The 20,086-nt window shown below is 35.5% G+C and overlaps 2 protein-coding genes across 2 annotated transcripts; one reads left to right on the plus strand and one right to left on the minus strand.

The window, feature by feature from the left end:
• Positions 1-1,873: 1,873 nt before the first annotated feature.
• Positions 1,874-8,157, plus strand: LOC126714614 (uncharacterized). Its single transcript, XM_050414835.1, has 9 exons — positions 1,874-2,167; positions 2,992-3,107; positions 3,546-3,599; positions 3,693-3,717; positions 5,059-5,181; positions 5,575-5,741; positions 5,977-6,046; positions 6,397-6,495; positions 7,799-8,157. The coding sequence occupies exons 1-9, from the start codon at positions 1,985-1,987 to the stop codon at positions 7,886-7,888; spliced, it is 927 nt and encodes a 308-aa protein (XP_050270792.1). The 5' UTR covers positions 1,874-1,984; the 3' UTR covers positions 7,889-8,157.
• Positions 8,158-8,974: 817 nt separating this feature from the next.
• Positions 8,975-9,454, minus strand: LOC126702191 (uncharacterized). Its single transcript, XM_050400851.1, has one exon. The coding sequence runs from the start codon at positions 9,452-9,454 to the stop codon at positions 8,975-8,977; it is 480 nt and encodes a 159-aa protein (XP_050256808.1).
• Between the last annotated feature and the right edge of the window lie 10,632 nt (positions 9,455-20,086).

Below are 20,086 nucleotides of genomic sequence, written 5' to 3' on the forward strand. Positions count from 1 at the left end.
TGGCACGTCATTGGCGGTGGGAGGGGGGCAAAGGGGGCCATGGCCCCCCCCTTGGATTTTCAATAAATCCTTCCCCCTCCTTGCAATTTCTTTGAAATTTTTTTTTTTTTAAATTATCTATATTTTTACACATTGGCCCCCCTTAAGAAAATAATCTGGCTTCACCATTGTAGTCTCATTCCCTACAACCAAATACTCATAAAATTAGTTTTCTTTCCACTTTTCTCTCTCCCATTTTTCTATCCTCCCTATTTCACTTCCAACCAAATAAACCCTTAAAAGGTCAATTTTAAGGTCGGGCTAGATGAATACCTTACAACTTCCAATATTGTGACATAGCCTTCAAGCTGAGATTTTAGGATTTAGATTAATAATTTATTTATGTCATTTCTATTTTTAGAATGTAATTAAAAGTCAGCATGTCATGCTAAGAGCCTTATAACCTAACCGATTGACACTTCAAAGTATTTGCAATGAAGACATCCAAATTTCAAATTCCCCATCTCTTATTGTAAATTTTGAATTATATATATATATATATATATATAAATGTTGTATGGTATAATTGAAGTGATAATATTGTATGGACAAAGTTATGCTATTTTTTCAACTCATTAAAATTTTTTAAACTATTTTTGTATTATTTAAATAAGTCATATAATTCATTAAAAAAATTTTATATAACTAAAATTATGCATTAATGGTTTCTCTAGTTGTAATATAATAAATTGGAGTAAGATAGTTTGAAACATGTTTGAAGTCAAATGTTGTCCTTAAAACATTATATATATATATATATATATATATAATATGATGTTGTGGGGCCAGAGAATTCATGGCCCAGGCCCACTCTATACTAGGGCCCAAGGCCTAAGCCGAGGAGAGCTATTGCCGAGGAGGCATAATGAAATCTCAAAAGGAGCGTATGGATATTGCCGATGACGACCTCATGCTCATCACCTCACAAAATGCTTGAAGAAATGGGCAAACTCAGTATAAGGGCAGGACAAGAGAGAAAGCTGCCAAAATCATAATACAGAACCCTGTATCTGACAAGCCCATACTCTAAACCATGCCATTTAACTTTTCCAACGACCCCCAACCACTCTAGGTATGGGTTGATAGGACAGGTTTGCACCCCAGAAAGTAAAATTTACACGTGGACCCTAAAGGGGGAAAGGAACACTAGTATAAAAGGAAAAGAAAGCGAAGGGGAAAAGGATCCCCCACGGAGGGAGGAGAAATCCTGCAAAGGGGAGAAAAGGGAAGGGCACAATACTCCTCGGACAGAGTCTGAGGACTTAAAACCCTGCAACCCGCACTGATGGAAGGCTTCGCTAGTCAAGCCAAGTCCACCCATAGAGAAACTTCCATAGAAACCCCGATCAAACTGCTAACCTGTGACTAAGGTCCTGCCTTTCAAGCTCACTCTCTATAAATCATATTGTTAGGGCCCTTTACTTACGAGCCCAACGCCATTCTTGGGCTGTTAAATAATCGTGTCCTTACAGATGTGATAGGAATTTAATATATAAAGTCTACTTTATAATAATTGTTCTTTATCACCAAGTCAATATATTAATTATTTTTTGGTGTATGCGGGCTCATGCCTTAAAAAAAAATTATAGTTTAAGAAAAAAAGAAGAAGGAATTCCTCAAAATTTAGTGTAAACTTCAAGGACGAAGAGTCGAAAACAATATTTTAACTTTTTTTTTTTTTTTTTTTTTTTCATTTACTACTTACTTTCATATTTAGGATGGAAATTTCTTCTCTAAAAAAAAAAAAAAAAAAACTTGCCATACAAATGTCGTTTATTAGATAATGGAAACGCCGTCGTTTCTTTTAATGAGACTCGAAGTTTCTCTCCTCTTCAGTCTGAACTCCAAGTTGTCTCTTCTGTCTGTGTCCAAATCCGAGAGCGCTTCAGAGAGTTTTAAGAGCAGTGGAGCCAAAGCTAAAAGCAACAAAAAATCGAAACGAAAAATGTCTAATTGGCAAGCGAAACTGTACGGACACGATTCGTTATCGCTTTCTATAAATTTCCCGCGTCCGCCACGTGTCCGTACGTTAATGGCGTTTCCCAAACCCCAACGACTAGTAGTCTTAGCCATGGCCGTTAAGCGCAGCCCTAAGCGTCTCAAATACTCTACTCCTCGCTTCACCAAGGTCTCTCTCTCTCTCTCTCTCTCCCCCCTTGTAAAGACTTTGTTTGGTTGCCTAGAAAATGGTGCGATTCCGTTCTATGCAGTTGTTATGGTTTTGTTCCTAATAGCTGAATTAGTTGAATCCGTTGCTCTAATATCCATTTGTTTGCATTGCCTTAACTGACATAACTCTCAACAGAATCTGGTGTATCATATTTTTGCCAATCAATTAAAAAACTAGGCGTTACGATCACTTAATTCATAAGTTTGGACATCTATGGGTTCAATGAAAAGCATATTGAGAAATAGATTTATGTGATTTTCAGTTTATATATATATATATATATATATATATATTAATATTGGGAATTGAATGGGAGACATATATTCTATTGACCCTTGCATTGGAGAATTGTAATTAAAAAATGACCTTATACGTATGCCATTTCGATGGCTATGTTGATTGTAGGTAGCAATTCGTATTGTTTATGTTAAAATATCATGCATTGCAAGGTGGTCTGCTGAATTCACGGGGTATATTTTGCTCCCTAAGTTCTGATGGGCTGAAGAAGCATCACCCCCCCCCCCCCCCCCCCCCCTTTTTTTTTTCAAAATGAATCAAGTGTTTTTCTAATTGTTGCACTGCGAGATGGGCCGTTACTTACAAGATTTTGTGCTATAAATCCCTCGGAAGTTACTCTGAGTTGATGTATAGGCAGAAGGAAATATTTATTTTTCTTACATGTGATGCGACTGACCCTAACTAATCTATTGCGAATCTGTAATTGACCCCAAAAAAGTAAGGCTTAGTTGTTGTTGTTGTTGTTGTTGGAATGAAAATTTCAGGAGGGTGGCTTGCTTTATGTTGAAGCCGATTCATCAGGAGCAGACAGCTGGAAATTGGAGCCAATTGTCGATCTTTTGAAACGGGGAGCTGTTGGGGTCATTCCGACAGACACTTTGTATGTTGCACTTCGTCCTCTCACCACCCCCTCTCTTCTTCGGTTTTGCCTCAGCTATTTCAAGGCTGCATCAAGTGTCATTGCTTAATATATTTGACAGATATTTATGATTGGTAGGCTATGATTATGTTTCTAGAATAACCTAAGCTGTTGTGCTTGTTCTGGACCCTCTGATGTGTCTTATTGCTGTAATATTAGTTGTGGCTATATGGTCAACTTAATTTTGAAGGATATTTCCTTTCTGTAATTATTTGTTTTGACCTTTCCTTAGTGCCCTTTTCTTTTTTATCTTTTATTTATAACTAGTTATTAATTGAAGTCAATGAAAAGAATTATGTTGATATTCCTATCCTTTTTAAACATTTTTTTGCTCACATTTGATTATTCTCTTTTTTCCCATTCCTATTTGATGAGTATAGAAGTTTTCTTTGTTTATAGGTATGCTATAGTTTGTGATTTGAAAAGCCCATTAGCAATTGAACGTCTTCGGAGGTAGACACTATGCTAATTTTAAAGATTTTTATCACTAGATACTACATATTTTGCTTCCTGTTGACAAGAGTGTTATATGTTTTTCCATTGCAGGATCAAGAATATAGAAACTTCAAAGGCATGACACTGCTTTTCTTGTTGAAAACGGAGAGATTTGGGTAAATATTGTTATATTATAAACTTTTAAAACTTTTTTCTGTAGTGTGAGTGAAGCTGTTTGGGGAATCAAGGAGAGAGAGTGGATTTGGCATGGGAAGTGCCATATTCAGGTTGAATTTGATGTTCTTGATGCCAAAGTACATGAATTTGATGTTAAGAGTCCCAAAATTGCTAGCTATTATTGTCTTTTAATGCGCTGGATCATTTTTTTTTTTCTCAATGCTGAATTAAAATCAGCTTTTGGACTTTATTGGCACTGAGACCCTAACTTAATGTTAATGACAAAGCATACCAAAAACTGCACTGAAGTCCAACACAATGATAATGCCAAAATCAACTTTTGGATTTGGTATGATTTATCATTAAACATTCCGATTTGTTATTTTCTTGGAATCCAAATAATTTAAAGTGTAACCATCAAGATCTCTTTTTTATTTTATTTTTATTTTTTATAATATTTGAAAGCATAAACTTTCTTAGCAACAGAAACAAGAACTCTGGTCCAAAACAGTTAAAAATTAAGACTCAAAACTTCAATTCCTTTATTCCCATACAAATTTCTCTGCACACAAAAAGTTCTCCCTTTTTTTGGGCAACCAATGAGTTCCAAACTCTCATAAAGTAGTAATTTCAGTAAAACAAAATGATTTCTGGTAGGGTTTTCAACAATGGAAGTATCAGTTTCTAGTCCCAATAAGCACACAGAATGCCATTTTTTTGGGTGTCAAATAGACTAATCTAAGTGCAAGCTCTTGTCTTCTGATCCTACGTTTGTCATTATCATTATGTTCTGAGCTCAGTGCCATCAAAGTCCAAATGTTTGATTTCAGCATTCAAAAAGAATGAAATGAGCCAGCACATTAAAAGAAGAGTGTATGTGTGCGTTGGGGGGGGGGGGGGGGGGAGCTAGCAATTTTGACACTCTCAACACTAAATTCACGTTGACTTTGGCATTAAGAATGTCAAATTCAACTTGATTTCAGCATTCCCCATGCCAAATTCACACTCTCCTCAATTCCTCGAATAACTTTCATGCTTCAGCAAAAGGTTAAAAAAAGTTATAATATAACAATACTTACCCAAATCACTCCTTTATTACGCTTTAGAAAGTGAGAAAACTAGCCACTGGAGAAAATATGCTGATACTGAATATTATAATCTAGTTGGAAGGTGCATGGTCTCAACATGTTGAAGCCATTGATTAAAATATCTGTATTCTTGTGTTTTGACAATTCTTTTTTGCTTGTTGAGAACTTCTTGTGTATGCATATTTTTATTTATCTTCATATAATGAGTGCAGCCTCTTAGCATCTTATGCCACTCTTTCCGGGACATTGATACATATACAACAGGATTTCCTCGTGGTGATGGCCAAGGGCATGCCAATATATTCCGAGCTGTTAAGCATTGCTTACCTGGGCCTGTAAGTATGTTTTCTGGATCACACGATTATTGCTGGGAAAAACCTGAGGTACCCATTGGGTCCTGATTCAACTATCTTTATCTTACATGTAGCCTTGTAGCTATTGCTCAAGGATGGACCCATCATCCACCGGTATACCTAGCTGTCTATTGTCTATACAAAAGATCACATAGATTTAAGTATTTGCAGTGTCCCTCCTGTCACTCCCCCTCTCTCTTCCCTGATAAATAGAGTCAGAGAGAGAGAGAATGGTGAATTTTCAAAAAGAAATCTTCAAATTAATGAATTTATATGGCCTGAAGATTTTTTGGGGGTCATAGGACAATGCACGGGATACAATTTAGGTTCACTTTTGTGAATATTTTATTCCCTAACACATCTTCTATGCAACAGTATACTTTCATCCTAACTGCAAGTAAAGAACTACCTAAGCAGTGTATAAGGAATAGAACTGCAGCTGCCAAATATGCAGTGAGGAAAAACGTGGGTGTTCGCATGCCTGATGATGCCATATGTCAAGCAATACTCGATAAGACAGATGCACCTTTAATTTCCACGAGGTTGGTTTTATTTGTCTATTCAATTTCTTTTAATGGAAGGGATAGCATTTGTTGGAAGCGATGTGTGCCTTAAACTTTGTTTTCTTTATTAATACAGATAACTCTAAATGGATAAGAAAACTCTTTTTCTTCAATCAATCATTGATGTTTAAGCAGGAAAAAATATTATACCAACTGTTTGCATTTCACATATACTCTATGATGTTATTTCTGAATGTATGTCCCATTTTTCCAGTGTCAAGTGCCCAAAGGAGAATGAGTGGCTGATCGATCCGGTTGTAATAGCTGATATGTATGGACCAGAGGTATGAGTCTATTGTCTGTGGGTGCTTTAGTTTAAATTGTAAGGTTAAAATTGCTTTGCAGGTTATTATTTCGCCCCCATATTTATGCAAAATGGAAAAAAGAAATTAAAGTGGATGCATTATGGAAGTTATATCATTACATTCCATTTATATAATCCTCGCTTTTGGGTATGATTTATTGGCGGCAAAGAAAAAAGAAAATGTATAAATTTATGACAGCTTTCTGCATAATTGCTGGTTCTTTTTTTTTAATATACACATATTATATATATATATATATATATATATATATATATATTATTAGTATTATAAAAGTTAGCACCTGACTTAATTAGTTTAATCTATTTTAGGGTCTTGACTTTGTTGTTGATGGTGGGGTAAGAGTGGCAGATCCGTCCACTGTAGTTGACATGACAGTGATGCCTCCAAAAATAATACGGCAGGGAAAGGTAATGAAGTCCATAATGTTGATGAAGTATATTCTCTATAGTATTGAGTTAGTTACTTCATTTTACATAATATGATATAGCATTTGTTGTATAACATTAGGGCTCTATTGCTTTTTTGTAATTAAACGGGTAAGAGTTCTGTTGTTGCCAAATCTATTTTCTTTAACAAATCCCTAAAAGCTTGTCCAGAATAAATAAAAATTCCTAAAGCTTGATACAAAAAAGAACATACACCTTAAGTGATCCAGAGGTGTCATGACTGCCACCTATTGCCACTCGCTAGCTCATCCACGGTGGACCATTGACCTCAAGTGGCACAACCGAGGAGAGAATCTACTGCAAAGACTCTTGGCTCTTGCCTCCTACCTCCTCCCTCCATGGGCCATGGCTCCATCATTTCACCTCCATGGATTCTCTCTCCTATTTCTGACTTTTTTGTTTGGGACCCAATCTTTGAGTACTAATATAATTTAGATTTTAGAATAAATTAACGAAATTAAGTTTCTTTGGTCCTGTAGAAATCGTCATTTGGGTTTTTTTTTTGGTATTTTTTTCACTTGGCAATACTAATTGGTTTTTTAGTTAAAATAATGTTGGACATATTATGGAACATAAAGCTGAGCTTGAGCAGTTTCCAACTTTCAATTATTGGACTTCTAACTGTCTCGGTATCGGTTTTTGTTGTTTTGTCTGTGTGTTCCCTTTTAATTTTTTTTTTTTTTTATAAAAACTTTGGCAAGACTAATTGGTTTTTTTATTAGAAGAATATTTGACAAATAATGAGATGATAAAATGTTGAGTTCCATTTTAATATATGATTGTTTTAAAATATACGACAAAGTAATTATTGTCATGTGTGTGTATTGAATCTTGGTATATTTCTCATTTGGAAGGGTGAAAATGTTATGGTTAATGACTTCATGCTTTGGCCTTCCAAAAATAAAATCTTGATTTTATCACTAATGTGAAGCATTTCTCACATGTGATATATTCTGAAGAAACAAGGGTTCTCTAGAAATAACACATACCAAGTTCACTTTCATAGTGCTTGCATTTTATAAACATGGTTCCCTATTTAATAAGAGATGAATGCTTTCATTTACAATTTATGGGCCACTGACAGTTTTGCCCCTGCATCTGCTTTAGCCATTTCACCGAAATTTGCTAGTTGTATGAGCATTTCACTGCCATCGGTAGTTTAGACTTTAGACTAGATGGGACATTCAAGTTCTTGTGTGCTCAACATACTACAATGCATTATTGGCTGACTTTGAGTTTGTTATTGTACTTATATTTGATTCAGGGACCTAAATTACACTGGATGGTCGCAGAAGATGATAATGAATCTGATGCTGTGCATGAAGCAAACCTCATCGTTGCTTCTGCAACTTAAAAATAATTGGAAACCCTGTAGAGAACCTTTATTTGAATACCTTTGAAGTTGTACAGTGGTTTTGCTTTCTCTTGCAGATAGATGAGAGCTTTAGTACCACACTTATAGGATACCAAAGAAATGTATCTTCCGTAAATGTTCGGTCAAAAAATGGTAATAGTGTAAAAGGTTATAGGAAAGACCGTTATAATATACTTTTGTGTACGTAGCTACTTATTGGGCAACTATTTGGTGATTTGTTTTGCAATCAAGTTGCATTATGTACTGAACTGGCCATTGAAAAGCCTTTTTTTTTTAATTTATTTTTATTTTATGAAAAGGAAACTTAATTAAAACAGAGAACTAAGGGGGAAGGGAGAGCTCAGAGAGCAGTCTATTATGGTACATTCCAACAGCATCCGAGTTTATAAGCTCTTCAAGATCCACAGGCGGATCGTTAAACAAAATAAACTCCCTAGTTTGTGCAGAGCCCATCTTGGCAAGGAAATCTGCACAAGAATTTGCTTAACAGTAGCAGTGTCCTATCCGGACTTGGGGAATCCGGGAAATCAACTGCCTGCAGTCATCAATGATTGGCATGGCAAAACTATTAGAGTAAGAGGGATTAGATAGCAGACCAACAATAATTTTAGCATGAATTTGAATATCAACAACACTATAATTAAGATTATTGCAAAAAATGAGCCCATCACAGAGAGACCACAACTCTGCCATAAAGCTGGTTGAAAGCCCAATATTCCTGGAAAAACCTGCTATTCATCGCCCTCAATCATCCTGAAGAATGCTGCCTCCTCCAGCTCTGTCTGGATTCCCAATTGCTGACCCATCAGTGTTGAGCCGAACCCACCCAACTTGAGGTTTCTCCCATCTTACTCTCACCACGGTCTTGCTGTCCAAACGCTTGGCATTACAAATGCAATGTTGAAATTCCGAGGCTCTAAAGACAATGTCGTGGTGTATGTTTGATTAAGCAGACCTGTCCCGAAACACAAAATTGTGGTGAAAAGCCGGGTTTCGGTCACCCTCCACCAGGCGAGTGATTCAGGATTTCTGCACCCAAAGCTCCTCTTCTTGGTTTAAAATGCACTATAATTCCCTGTGAAGCTTCTTCTCAAGAACCATTAAGGAATGAGAGGGACAGTCAGCCATGGCTTTTTGAATACCGTTGAGACGAGCCATAATTCTCTTTTTCTTGCCAAAAATATTCCCAAAGTGATACCTATTCCAATCAGTGGCTTTCTTAGCAAATCTGTCAATGGCTGTTTGCAAAGGCAAAGCTTGACCCCAAGCTTCAGAAACAATGCACGGAAAAGACAAATCTGACAGCCAGAAGCTATGGAACATAAACGGCTTAGGAAGATGAACCCCACTGCTAGGATTGGATTCCAAAAGGACCATGCAGTGATCAGATAAACAGTGGGTAAGGTGAGTCACTTTGGCATTGGGAAAATTGGTGCACCAACTGGGGTTGGCGAAAAACCTGTCAATTCTTTCCTGAACAAGATCAAAAATATCTCTCCGATTCGTCCAAGTGAATCTAGGACCATTAAAACCTAAATCCACCATATTGCACGTATCAAGACACTCTTTGAATAGGAGGGATCTGTTAGTGCTAATCATTCTTCCCCTATACTTATCTTCTTCCACCAGAACTTCATTAAAATCTTCGGCAATAGCCCAAGGCTTATTGTGAAGGTTAGCAACATTTTTTAAATTATTCCACAAAATACAACGTTTATGAAATCTAGGACTAGCATAAATGCCAGTACAAATAAATTCAAAATTTGAGGAAGTTACCTTCACCAGAACGTGTATTTCCTGCTTCGACAAGACCAACTGAGTGATATGCACTCGATTAGAATTCCATAAAATCCACAGACCACCAGTAAATCCAATTGTATCTATGTGAATTGCACTATTGAAAGGAAGTCAATCATTGATGTCTCTGGCTCTGTCTCCCCCAATACGAGATTCCATAATTATCATGATGGTTGGATCATGGTTATGTACCAAATCCCTCACATGATTCTGAAAAGAGGGCTTCAAAGCACCCCTGCAATTCCAAGTGATGATATTCATGACTAGACAATGATTTGGGGTTGGACACTCATCAAAGGAAAGGAGGTACTTCGCTTCCTCCATCAGATTCCATCCGGTCTTCCTCACCAACTCCATCATCTGGCCTCTGCCCGGCATCATCGTCACACAATGTGCCACAAACTTCCACCATGGATTGTTCATCATTCCCCATTCTGGCTCTGTCAGATGAAGAAACCCCTGTGCTGCACTCACTAGAGTCAATGGGAACACCAATCTCCATGCCTTGCGTAGCTTTGAATTGAACCAACCCAAGGAGTGAGTTGGTCGAGCTTTTATCTCCTTGATGATCACTCTTGGTATCTCCACTATTGAACCCTTGACATTTATTGCCCACTTCATTTTGTGTTGGGTTGCTGAATTTAAATTCCCCATTTGGGGTTGAATGTAACTTAGTGATGTTAGATGACCACTCAAGAGTTGTGGAGCTTGGTCCTGGTATTTATCCTTCACTGAATTGGCCAAAGGTTTTGCCTTAGCTTGGCATTTGTGGACTTTTCTTGTGGCTTGGTTAGAATCTAGGCTTGAGCTTTGGTCCGGGTAAGTGAAAACTTTTGGGCTATCTTCCACATGCGTGGGTTGGGTGGTCATGCTTGTCAAAAGGTCAGACTGGGCTTTTCTTTTTCCTTAATTAGATGAGATTGCATGCGGCCCACTAGTGGATCTATTATCCTTGTCACGCACTAACGGCTCTTAAGGCCTTAGCTATTCAAATTTATTCAAACCCAAGAAAGGGTTGAAACCACTTTTCTTGGATTCCCTACTATCTTTCCTTTTGCGTGTAACAACCATCCAGGGGCCAAAAGAAGTCTCATTTGACTCGATTTCCGCCTTGCCTCGGTCCTCGAATTGCGCTGGTGAGGAGGGTAGTTGATGGACAGACTTATCCTTGTCGTTTTGCACCAAAGAATCTTCAGGTAGTAAGGATAGTGGTCTAACGGTGTATTGGCATATTTCCTTCCGATGCCCAAGACGGCCACAAGAGACTAAATGATTGCGTTGTTCGACACGCACTGTGGTGGTGAGATGCTTAGCTATGTCCACCTGAACACATATTCTAGCATATCTATCCCTTGCTTCTGTTTCCGTGTGAGTGTCTATCCTTAATACTTTACCAAGCGCTTGACCAATTTGCTTGAGCACAATAGTGTTGTAATATTCGATGGGTAACTCATTAAGACGAACCCACATTGCAACAGAGATGACTTGTGCCTCTAAAGGCTTAAAATTTGCTTCCCACTTACGGATTGACAAGAAATGTTCACCAACGAACCACAGACCCTTCCTTAGCACTAACTCCAAGTCTTCCTGAACTGAGAACCTCAACAGGAAAAAATCCCAGCCTAGGTCGACCATATCTACTCTCCCAGATGGCTTCCAAAGGTTCATCAGTCTTGAGTGTAGAAACTTATATCCTACTGTTCTACCAAAAACTTTCACAATAAGCGCTTTAGAACAGGGGGCTCTAATGCTCTGTTTTGTCTCTTTCGAAAGACTATCTAACGCAAAACCTTCGCTAAGTTCCTCCACTTCCTCATTGGAGTCCAACTCCGCATCCATGTAATCTGAGAAGTCAAAAGCTTGAGAATAAGCTCTTGGGATCTCTCCGACTAGCTTATCCAGAAAGGAGAGTTTAGGGAGGTTGGCAAGTGTCCCAGCTCGGTTTGGGCATGCATCTTCACTTGCATGGTGTGACTTTCTTATTACTTCAGAGCAATTCGTTTTCTTCGTCACGCTAGAGAGAGCGAGAGCGTTCCATATTGGTCTTTTGCTAAAAGAAATATGCTAATATTGAAAAGCCATTCTACTTTGACGTGATTATGCCTTATGTACTTTTTTTTTGGTTGAAAATTACACTACCCTCTCATATTATACCCTATGTTATACTTTGCCCTCTCTTGTCTATTTGGCTGTTGAGTTGGACGAAAAACGAAGTCACAGAACCCATAACGACCTATGAGAACAGCAATCAACCAACCTACTCCAACAGATTTATCACTGATTTGGCCCGGAACTATAAGACCATCGATGAATTTGACTTGAAACTCAAGAAACAAGGAGTTGAGATGCCTAATTACTTTGTCCGACACATGACTCATGCCTGGTTTGTGTAACTCTTTCTCGAAGCTTCAATATTTGTGTCTTCAATAACACATCTACGTGTTATGGTGTTTTGTGGGTTGTTTATTTTATATGTTTTTTCATGTTTATGTTATCACCCAAGCTTATGTTAATCAGTTGATCACTTTAATTTGGACCAAATTGTTATATTAGACTAAAATTGTTGAAGTCATAATTTAAACTTGGGGTCTAGGGCATAATTAAGTCAAATTTGGTTGTTTCTAAATTATTTATCCTTCGTCTTTGTTTATTTCCAAGAAAATTAAAGAAAAGAAAGAAAATAACATGTAACAATAGCACCATTCTTCACTAGATTGAAAAAAAAAATTACTGAATAAACCAAAGTTAACATTAAAACTAAAATTTATATTATAATTAATCCTTAAATCTCCACATTATTTATAACATTCTCTATCTAATACTTCTTCTTGTTGAAGATGATAGTATCAGACTTGTAGAAGAAGAGGCAAAGCAAAGGTTGAAGATAACAGATGGTCAAAACGACAGTGGTTTAACATTGCATTAAACTCATCGTTTCATTTAAAAGGAGTTTTTGTGACAAAACACATTGTTTTGTTCAATGATTGAACTTAGAGACGTGTTAGTGAAACGATATCGTATGGCTCAGTTCAAAGAGCAGTTGGCTTGGCGCGAATTTCTGTTAGAGGAGTTGAACTGTAATCTTTGAATTTCTGAGTTTAGATCCGCATAAGGTGGAAGGTTAATTAAGTAGTTAGGATTATCTTGTGCTATAAAAATAGAGCATTAAGTTCATTTGTAATTATGCAAGAAATTTCAGTTGATCAATACAAGTTTTATTCTCTCAATCTTTCTCTCACTTTTCCTCAATTTCTTGGACTTTCTCTTTTCAATATACACTGTTGCAATCTTGTTTCTATTAGTGATATTCATATCTCTTTCTTGCTTCATTAAAACATTCTTGTCATTAAGAATTTCTTCATGGTATCAAAGCCATCTATTGTTGCTACTCAAAATTCAACAATGGTAGCTTCAAGCGCAACAATGGCATCATGCTCATCTACTTCTACAATGTCTTCAAGCTCAGCTGTGAATCTGGTAAATTTGTCTAATATGTCGAATATGATGACTGTGAAATTAGACAATACTAACTATATTGTGTGGAAGCATCAAATCTCCATGGTTCTTGAAACTTATTCCTTATTTGAGTTACTTGAAGAGCCTCAACTAATTCCTGAGAAATTTCTCAAAGATCTTTCTGGTTCATACATTACAATTGTGAATCCAGATTTCTTAGTTTGGAAATCAAAGGAAAAGGCTTTACTTACCTTCATAAGTTCAACTTTGTCTCCTTCTATTCTAGCACTTATTGTTGGATGTGCTACTTCTATAGAAGTTTGGAAGGTGCTTGAGAATATGTTTTCTTCAATCTTAAGGTCTCACATCATGAATCTTAAAGGTGAGCTTCATAATCTCAAGAAAGTGAGTGATTTTGTTGATATCTATCTATAGAAAATCAAAGTTGGAAGGGACAAGTTGCTAGTAGTTGGAGTGATTGTGGATAATGAAGAATTGTTCCATATTGCTATTAAGGGACTTCCTAAGGAGTACAACGCATTCAGACCTGCTATCAAAATTAGGAGTTCTCAGCTTAGTTTTGATGAGCTCTCAACTATGCTAAATGCAGAGGAAGAGTCGCTTAATAAAGGAATAGAGGTCAAAGATACCATCTTTGTCATGACTGCAACAACTAATCAGAAATCTAATGGTAGTGGTTATAATTAGTCTTAAAATAGAGGAAGGGACAAAGGAAACTTTAACAATAGAGGAGGTAGAGGGTAGAAGAGGTTCCAATTGTCAACCTTCTCAATTCAATCCTTTCAATCATTTTCAACAAAATCAATTTGGTTTTGGTAGTGCTAGATTAAAAAGGCCAACATGCCAAATCTGTGGAAAACTTGGACATTTGGCTATTGACTGCTATCATAGGATGGATTATGCTTATCAAGGCAAGCATCCACCTACCAAGCTTGCTGCAATGGCCACAACATCAAATGCATGTCTTGCTCAAGATCAGCCTTGGATTGCTGACAGTGCAACCATTGATCATGGAACAACTAGCCTCAACCATCTCAGTTTCCCAAAGCCTTACACTGCTCAAGATCATCTTGCTGTTGGAAATGGTCAAAATTTACCCATTACACATATATAGGTACAACCCGTATTCCATCATCTATCTCTAATCTTCAACTTAACAATGCTCATAGAGTCCCTTCAATTACATCAAATCTTGCTTTTGTTCATAAGCTTTGTCATGATAATAATTGCTGGTGCTATTTTGATGAAAATATTATTTCAATTCAGGCCTTGGCCACGAGGAAAATTCTCTACTAGGGCAAGAGTGAAGGTGGTGTTTACCCTATCTACCCTCAACTTTCTTTGCCACCTAAGGTTTGCAATAATGTTTCTATGTTGCCCGTTTTCAATAAGTCTCTCTAGCATATAAGGCTTGGTCATCCTCATGATCAAGCTCTCAATAGTTTGTTTCCTAATGTCAAATTTGTATTAAATAAGAACAATATTGTTGATCAGCCTTGTACTCATTGCTTATTTGGTAAAATGCATAATTTATCTTTTCCAAATTCTCAATTTACAGACTCTTCTCCTTTTAAGCTTGTTCACTCTGACTTGTGGGGTCTAGCACCTATGAATTTTGTTAATGGGTTCAAATATTACATCTTGTTTGTTGATCATTATACTAGATTTAGCCAGCTTTATCTGCTTCAAATCAAATGCCTTTGCTAAATTTGTTCATTTTAATGCTATGATTGAAAATTAGTTTTCCTCCAAAATCAAAATATTTAGATCTGATGGAGGTGGAGAATTTACCTCTAATGACTTCAAAACCTATTTGTCACAACATGGTATTACTCATCATTTGTCTTGCCCTCATACAACTCAGCAAAATGGTGTTGTTAAGAGAAAGCACAGACATATAATTGAAACTATTGTTACTCTTTTGTCACAAGCTTCTATGCCTTATTCTTACTAGACATTTGTAGCTCAAACAACTGTTAATTTGATTAACCTTCTTCCTACTTCAGTTCTTGGTTGGAATTCTCCTTGGTCTAAACTGTACTCTACTACACTTGATTTGACCCAACTAAAAATTTGTGGTTGTGCATGCTATGTTCCTACTTGGTTCTCTAATCAACTCTACTTACATTCCACTAGTCAACCTTCTTTACTTTGTTCTTATTCCTTTTCATCTGTTACTCTTCCCTCAGATACTTCACCTCCACACTTCTCTACCTCATTAGTACCTTCTCCACCTGCAATTTCACCTTCCTCTCCATTTGATGTGTCTTTATCTGCAGAACCATCAATCCTATCCACCTCAAAGCCTCTTCCAGACTCTTTACCTACTCTTCCTACTCCTGCAGTACTAGCATCTTCTATTTTTCAACTTAACTATACATTGAATTCTCATCCTATGCAAACTAGATCCAAGAGTGGGATTACCAAACCAAAATCTAAACTTTGTTACAAGGTAACTATGGACTATACCTACATAGAACCTCCCTCTTACAAAATTGCCTCTCAATATCCAAAGTGGTGTGAGGCAATGGATGCTGAGTTTCTAGCTCTTCAAAGATAGCAAACTTGGTCCCTTGTTCCTGCACCTCCTCATGTGAATTTAGTTGGGTGCAAATGGGTTTTTAAACTAAAATTGAATAGTGATGGTCAATATCAAGGTACAAGGCCAAGTTGGTTGCAAAAGGGTTTCATCAGCAAGTAGGTGTAGATTTTCATGAGACTTTTAGTCCTTTGGTTGAGCTAGCCACTGTGAGACTTGTTTTAGCTATTGCTGTGAGTTGCAAGGGGCAGTTGAGGAAACTTGATATATTTAATGCATTCCTCTATGGCTATCTCAAAGAGGAGGTATATATGCAATAACCTCCAGACTATGTGGATCCTAATCACCTTGATTATGTTTGTAAGTTGCACAAATTTCTTTATGGTCTCAAACAAGCACCAAGGGCTTGGTTTGAGAGATTTACCTTTCACTTACTTCATCTTGGCTTCACTGCATCAGTGGCAGATAGCTCCTTATTCATTTTTTGCTTAGCCAATACAATTATATATCTTCTGTTGTATGTTGATGATATCATTGTTCCTGGGAATGATTCAGCTTAGGTTGCACATCTTATAGCTGCTCTTGGTCAGGTTTTTGAGCTTAAGGACTTAGGCCCTCTTAATTACTTCTTGGGGATTCAAATTACTCAAACTGCTCATGGTCTTACTCTTACTTAATCCAAATACGCCTCTGATATGCTTCACAGGTTTCATATGGAGAACTCCAAAGTTACTAAGACCCCTTGTTGTCCTTCCACAAGATTGGTGCCTTATGATGGTGTTACTTTTTCAGACCCTACTGAGTATAGGAGCATGGTTGATGCTCTTCAGTACTTGACTTTCACTTGTCCAGATATTGCATTTAGTGTTCATCAATTACGCTAGTTCATAAGTCATCCTAGTACTACTCATCTAGAGGCAACTAAGCATGTTCTTCGTTATATCAGAGGCGCCTTGCAGATTGGGCTGGGGATCTCGCTGACCTTCGCTCTACAACAGGTTTGCTTGTTTTCCTTAGGCCCAATCCTATTTTCTAGTCTGCTAAGAAACAAAGTACATTGTCTTGTTCTTCTATGGAGGCTGAATATTGTGCTTTAGCCACAACTACGATGGAATTGTCTTGGCTTTGTATTTTGTTCAAAGAGCTTCATATCTTTCTTCATCATGTACCTATGATTTGGTGCAACAATGTTTTTGCAATTGCTTTATTGGCTAATCTTGTTTTTCACTCTCGTACAAAACATCTTTAGGTGGATAACCATTTTACTCGTGAGAAGGTTCTTCGCAAGCAATTGCAAATTGGGTTTGTTTCTGGCAAGGACAATTTTGCTGATGTTTTCACCAAATCAATCCCTACTCCTCTTTTTCAATTTCATTGTGCCAAACTTTTGGTAGATTCCTCCCCCATTAGTTTGAGGGAGGATGTTGAAGATGATAGTATCAGACTTGTAAAGAAAAGAGGCAAAGGTTGAAGATAACAAATGGTCAAAACGACAGTGGTTTAACATTGCATTAAACTCATCATTTCATTTAAAAGGAGCGTTTGTGACAAAACACATCGTTTTGTTAAACGATTGAACTTAGAGACGTGTTAGTGAAACGATATCGTATGGCTCAGTTCAAAGAGCAGTTGGCTTGGTGCGAATTTCTGTTAGAGGAGCTGAACTGTAATCTTTGAATTTCTAGGTTTAGATCCGCATAAGGTGGAAGGTTAATTAAGTAGTTAGGATTATCTTGTGCTATAAAAATAGAGCATTAAGCTTAGTTGTAATTGTGCAGGAAATTTTAGTTGATCAATACAAGTTTTATTCTCTCAATCTTTCTCTCACTTTCTTGGACTTTCTCTTTTCAATATACATTGTTGCAATCTTTTTTCTATTGCTGGTGATATTCATATCTCTTTCTTGCTTCATTAAAACATTCTTGTCATTAAGAATTTCTTCACTTCTTAAATAATTACTAGTCACAAACCCACGCGATGCATGGGAATATTTTTAAAGATCATTTTATGGTTAAAGTTATTTTAAAGTAAAAAATATATAATAATAATAATTAGTTAAGGATCATTTTGTGAATCACCAAAAGAAAATTATTACCAAATAAGTTAATAAACTACCATTACCAAAAAAAAAATAACCGAAGATATATAACGTTAACTTATTAAATTATTCAAAAAAGATTTGTCAAGAAATCATTTAAATCAGCCATCATATATATGACATGCCCTAGAAACTTCATAATTATTATTATTTTTTTGAGAAAGAGAAACTTCATAATTAAATAGTGTAGAGAAAACATGGTTTTACAAAAACAATGAATTTAAATTGACATAAAAAAAAATGTAGAAAATGAAAAGAAGACAACTCTTAATGTAATTTTTTGTGCAGTTGAATATTACTCCTATACTTGTGGACTCCATGTTATGGTATGTTGATTTGTTCATATATATCTAGATGAGTAAGAATGTAACTGTTATTTGAATGATTATTGTGATTTATTGATACTAAGTAATAAAAAAATAATTAAAACCTAAATTTTTTTCCCTAATATAACGGAGTAGAAGACAATTGATTGTAATTTAAAGTAATTAAAAAAATAGAGAACATACTCATATATTCATATGTTTGTATTACCTAGGCAAACAAAGAGTCATTCTTATAGTGTTTAATGACTTCTATATTCGGTGAACCGTTTTAGATAGGAATTCTATTATTATTAGAGTCACAAAATTTTTAGATAGTTTATTCTGTTTAGACAAAGATGATGTGGATAATGAAAATAAAAGATTATTTGTAATATAAGTATACTATTTTCCTTGTCATTTTTTTGGTGTGACGTACCCCAATGTGAAGTATATGTTATGCAAATCTTTATTATTTATTTCAAATTCTGAAATCCAAGTGGTAAAGGGGGAAAAAACACTAACAACTACTAGAATATATTAATGAAGAAGAGGAGATTGAATCAAAATTAGAATTAAAATTATTGTTGCCTAATATTCTTTTTACTATATTCATTGCTACAATAAATCCAATAAAACACACCTTAGGAATTTTTCATAGCGTTGAAAACCCATTTATAAATGAAGTTTACTAACATAATAGTAATCTTCAACATTTGTTCTTCCTATTTGTTCTTCTACATGACCATCTTTGTTTTTTTTTTTTTTTTTTGGAATAATTTTTATAGTCATTTTATCAAACACGTGGAAACATAGAATTGTAAATCTGACATTTCATTTAGCATTGAAATAGAGAGCAAACCAATTTGCTTGACAGCAAATCATAGTAAAAGATACATAAAAATAAAAAAATAAAAACACGTAATACTGTAACATATAAATTAGACTTGAATGTTACTCTTATACTTGTGGACTCATGTTATAGTATGTTGATTTGTTCATATATATCTAGATGAGAAATAATGTAACTATTATTTGAATGATTATTGTGATTTATTGATACTAAGTAATAAAAAAATAATTAAAATCTAAATTCTTTTTTCTAATATAATGGAGGAGGAGACAATTGATTGTAATTTAAAGTAATTAAAAAAAATAGAGAACATACTCATATATTCATACGTTTGTATTACCTAGGCAAACAAAGAGTCATTCTTATCGTGTTTGATGACTTCTATATTCGGCGACTTCTATTATTATTATTATTATTAGAGTCACAAAATTTTTAGATAGTTTATCCTGTTTTGACAAAGATGACATGTATAATGAAAATAAAAATATTTTTAATATAAGTATATTATATGCCTTGTTATTCTTTTGGTGTGATGCACCCCAATATAAAGTATGCGTTATGCAAATCTTTATTCTTTATTTCAAATTCTAAAATCCAGTTGGTAAAAGGGGGAAAAAAACCAACAATTGCTAGAACATGTTAATGGAGAAGAGGATAGTGAATCAAAATTATTGTTGCCTAATATTCTTTTTACTATATTCATCAGTACAATAAATCCAATGATACACACCTTAGGAATTTTTCATAGTGTTGAAAACCCATTTATGAATGAAGTTTACTTACATAATAGTATTCTTCAACATTTGTTCTTCCTATTTGTTCTTCTACATGACAATCTTTGTTTTTTTAAAAAAAAAAAAAAAAAAAAAATCCTTTTCATAGTCATTTTATCAAACACGTGGAAACATAGAATTGCAAATTTTGGGATTACATTTAGCATTGAAATAGAGAGCAAACCATTTTGCTTGATAGCAAATCATAGTAAAAGAGACATAAAAATAAAAAATAAAAACACATAATACTCTAAAATATAAATCAAACTTGACATACCATATGATTTTAAGGAACAAAGCGATATACCCATTCAAGAATATAGGATTACTGCTTTGAA

Source organism: Quercus robur, chromosome 2, assembly GCF_932294415.1.
Source record: "Quercus robur chromosome 2, dhQueRobu3.1, whole genome shotgun sequence".
In the NCBI taxonomy this organism is placed as follows: Eukaryota; Viridiplantae; Streptophyta; class Magnoliopsida; order Fagales; family Fagaceae; genus Quercus; species Quercus robur.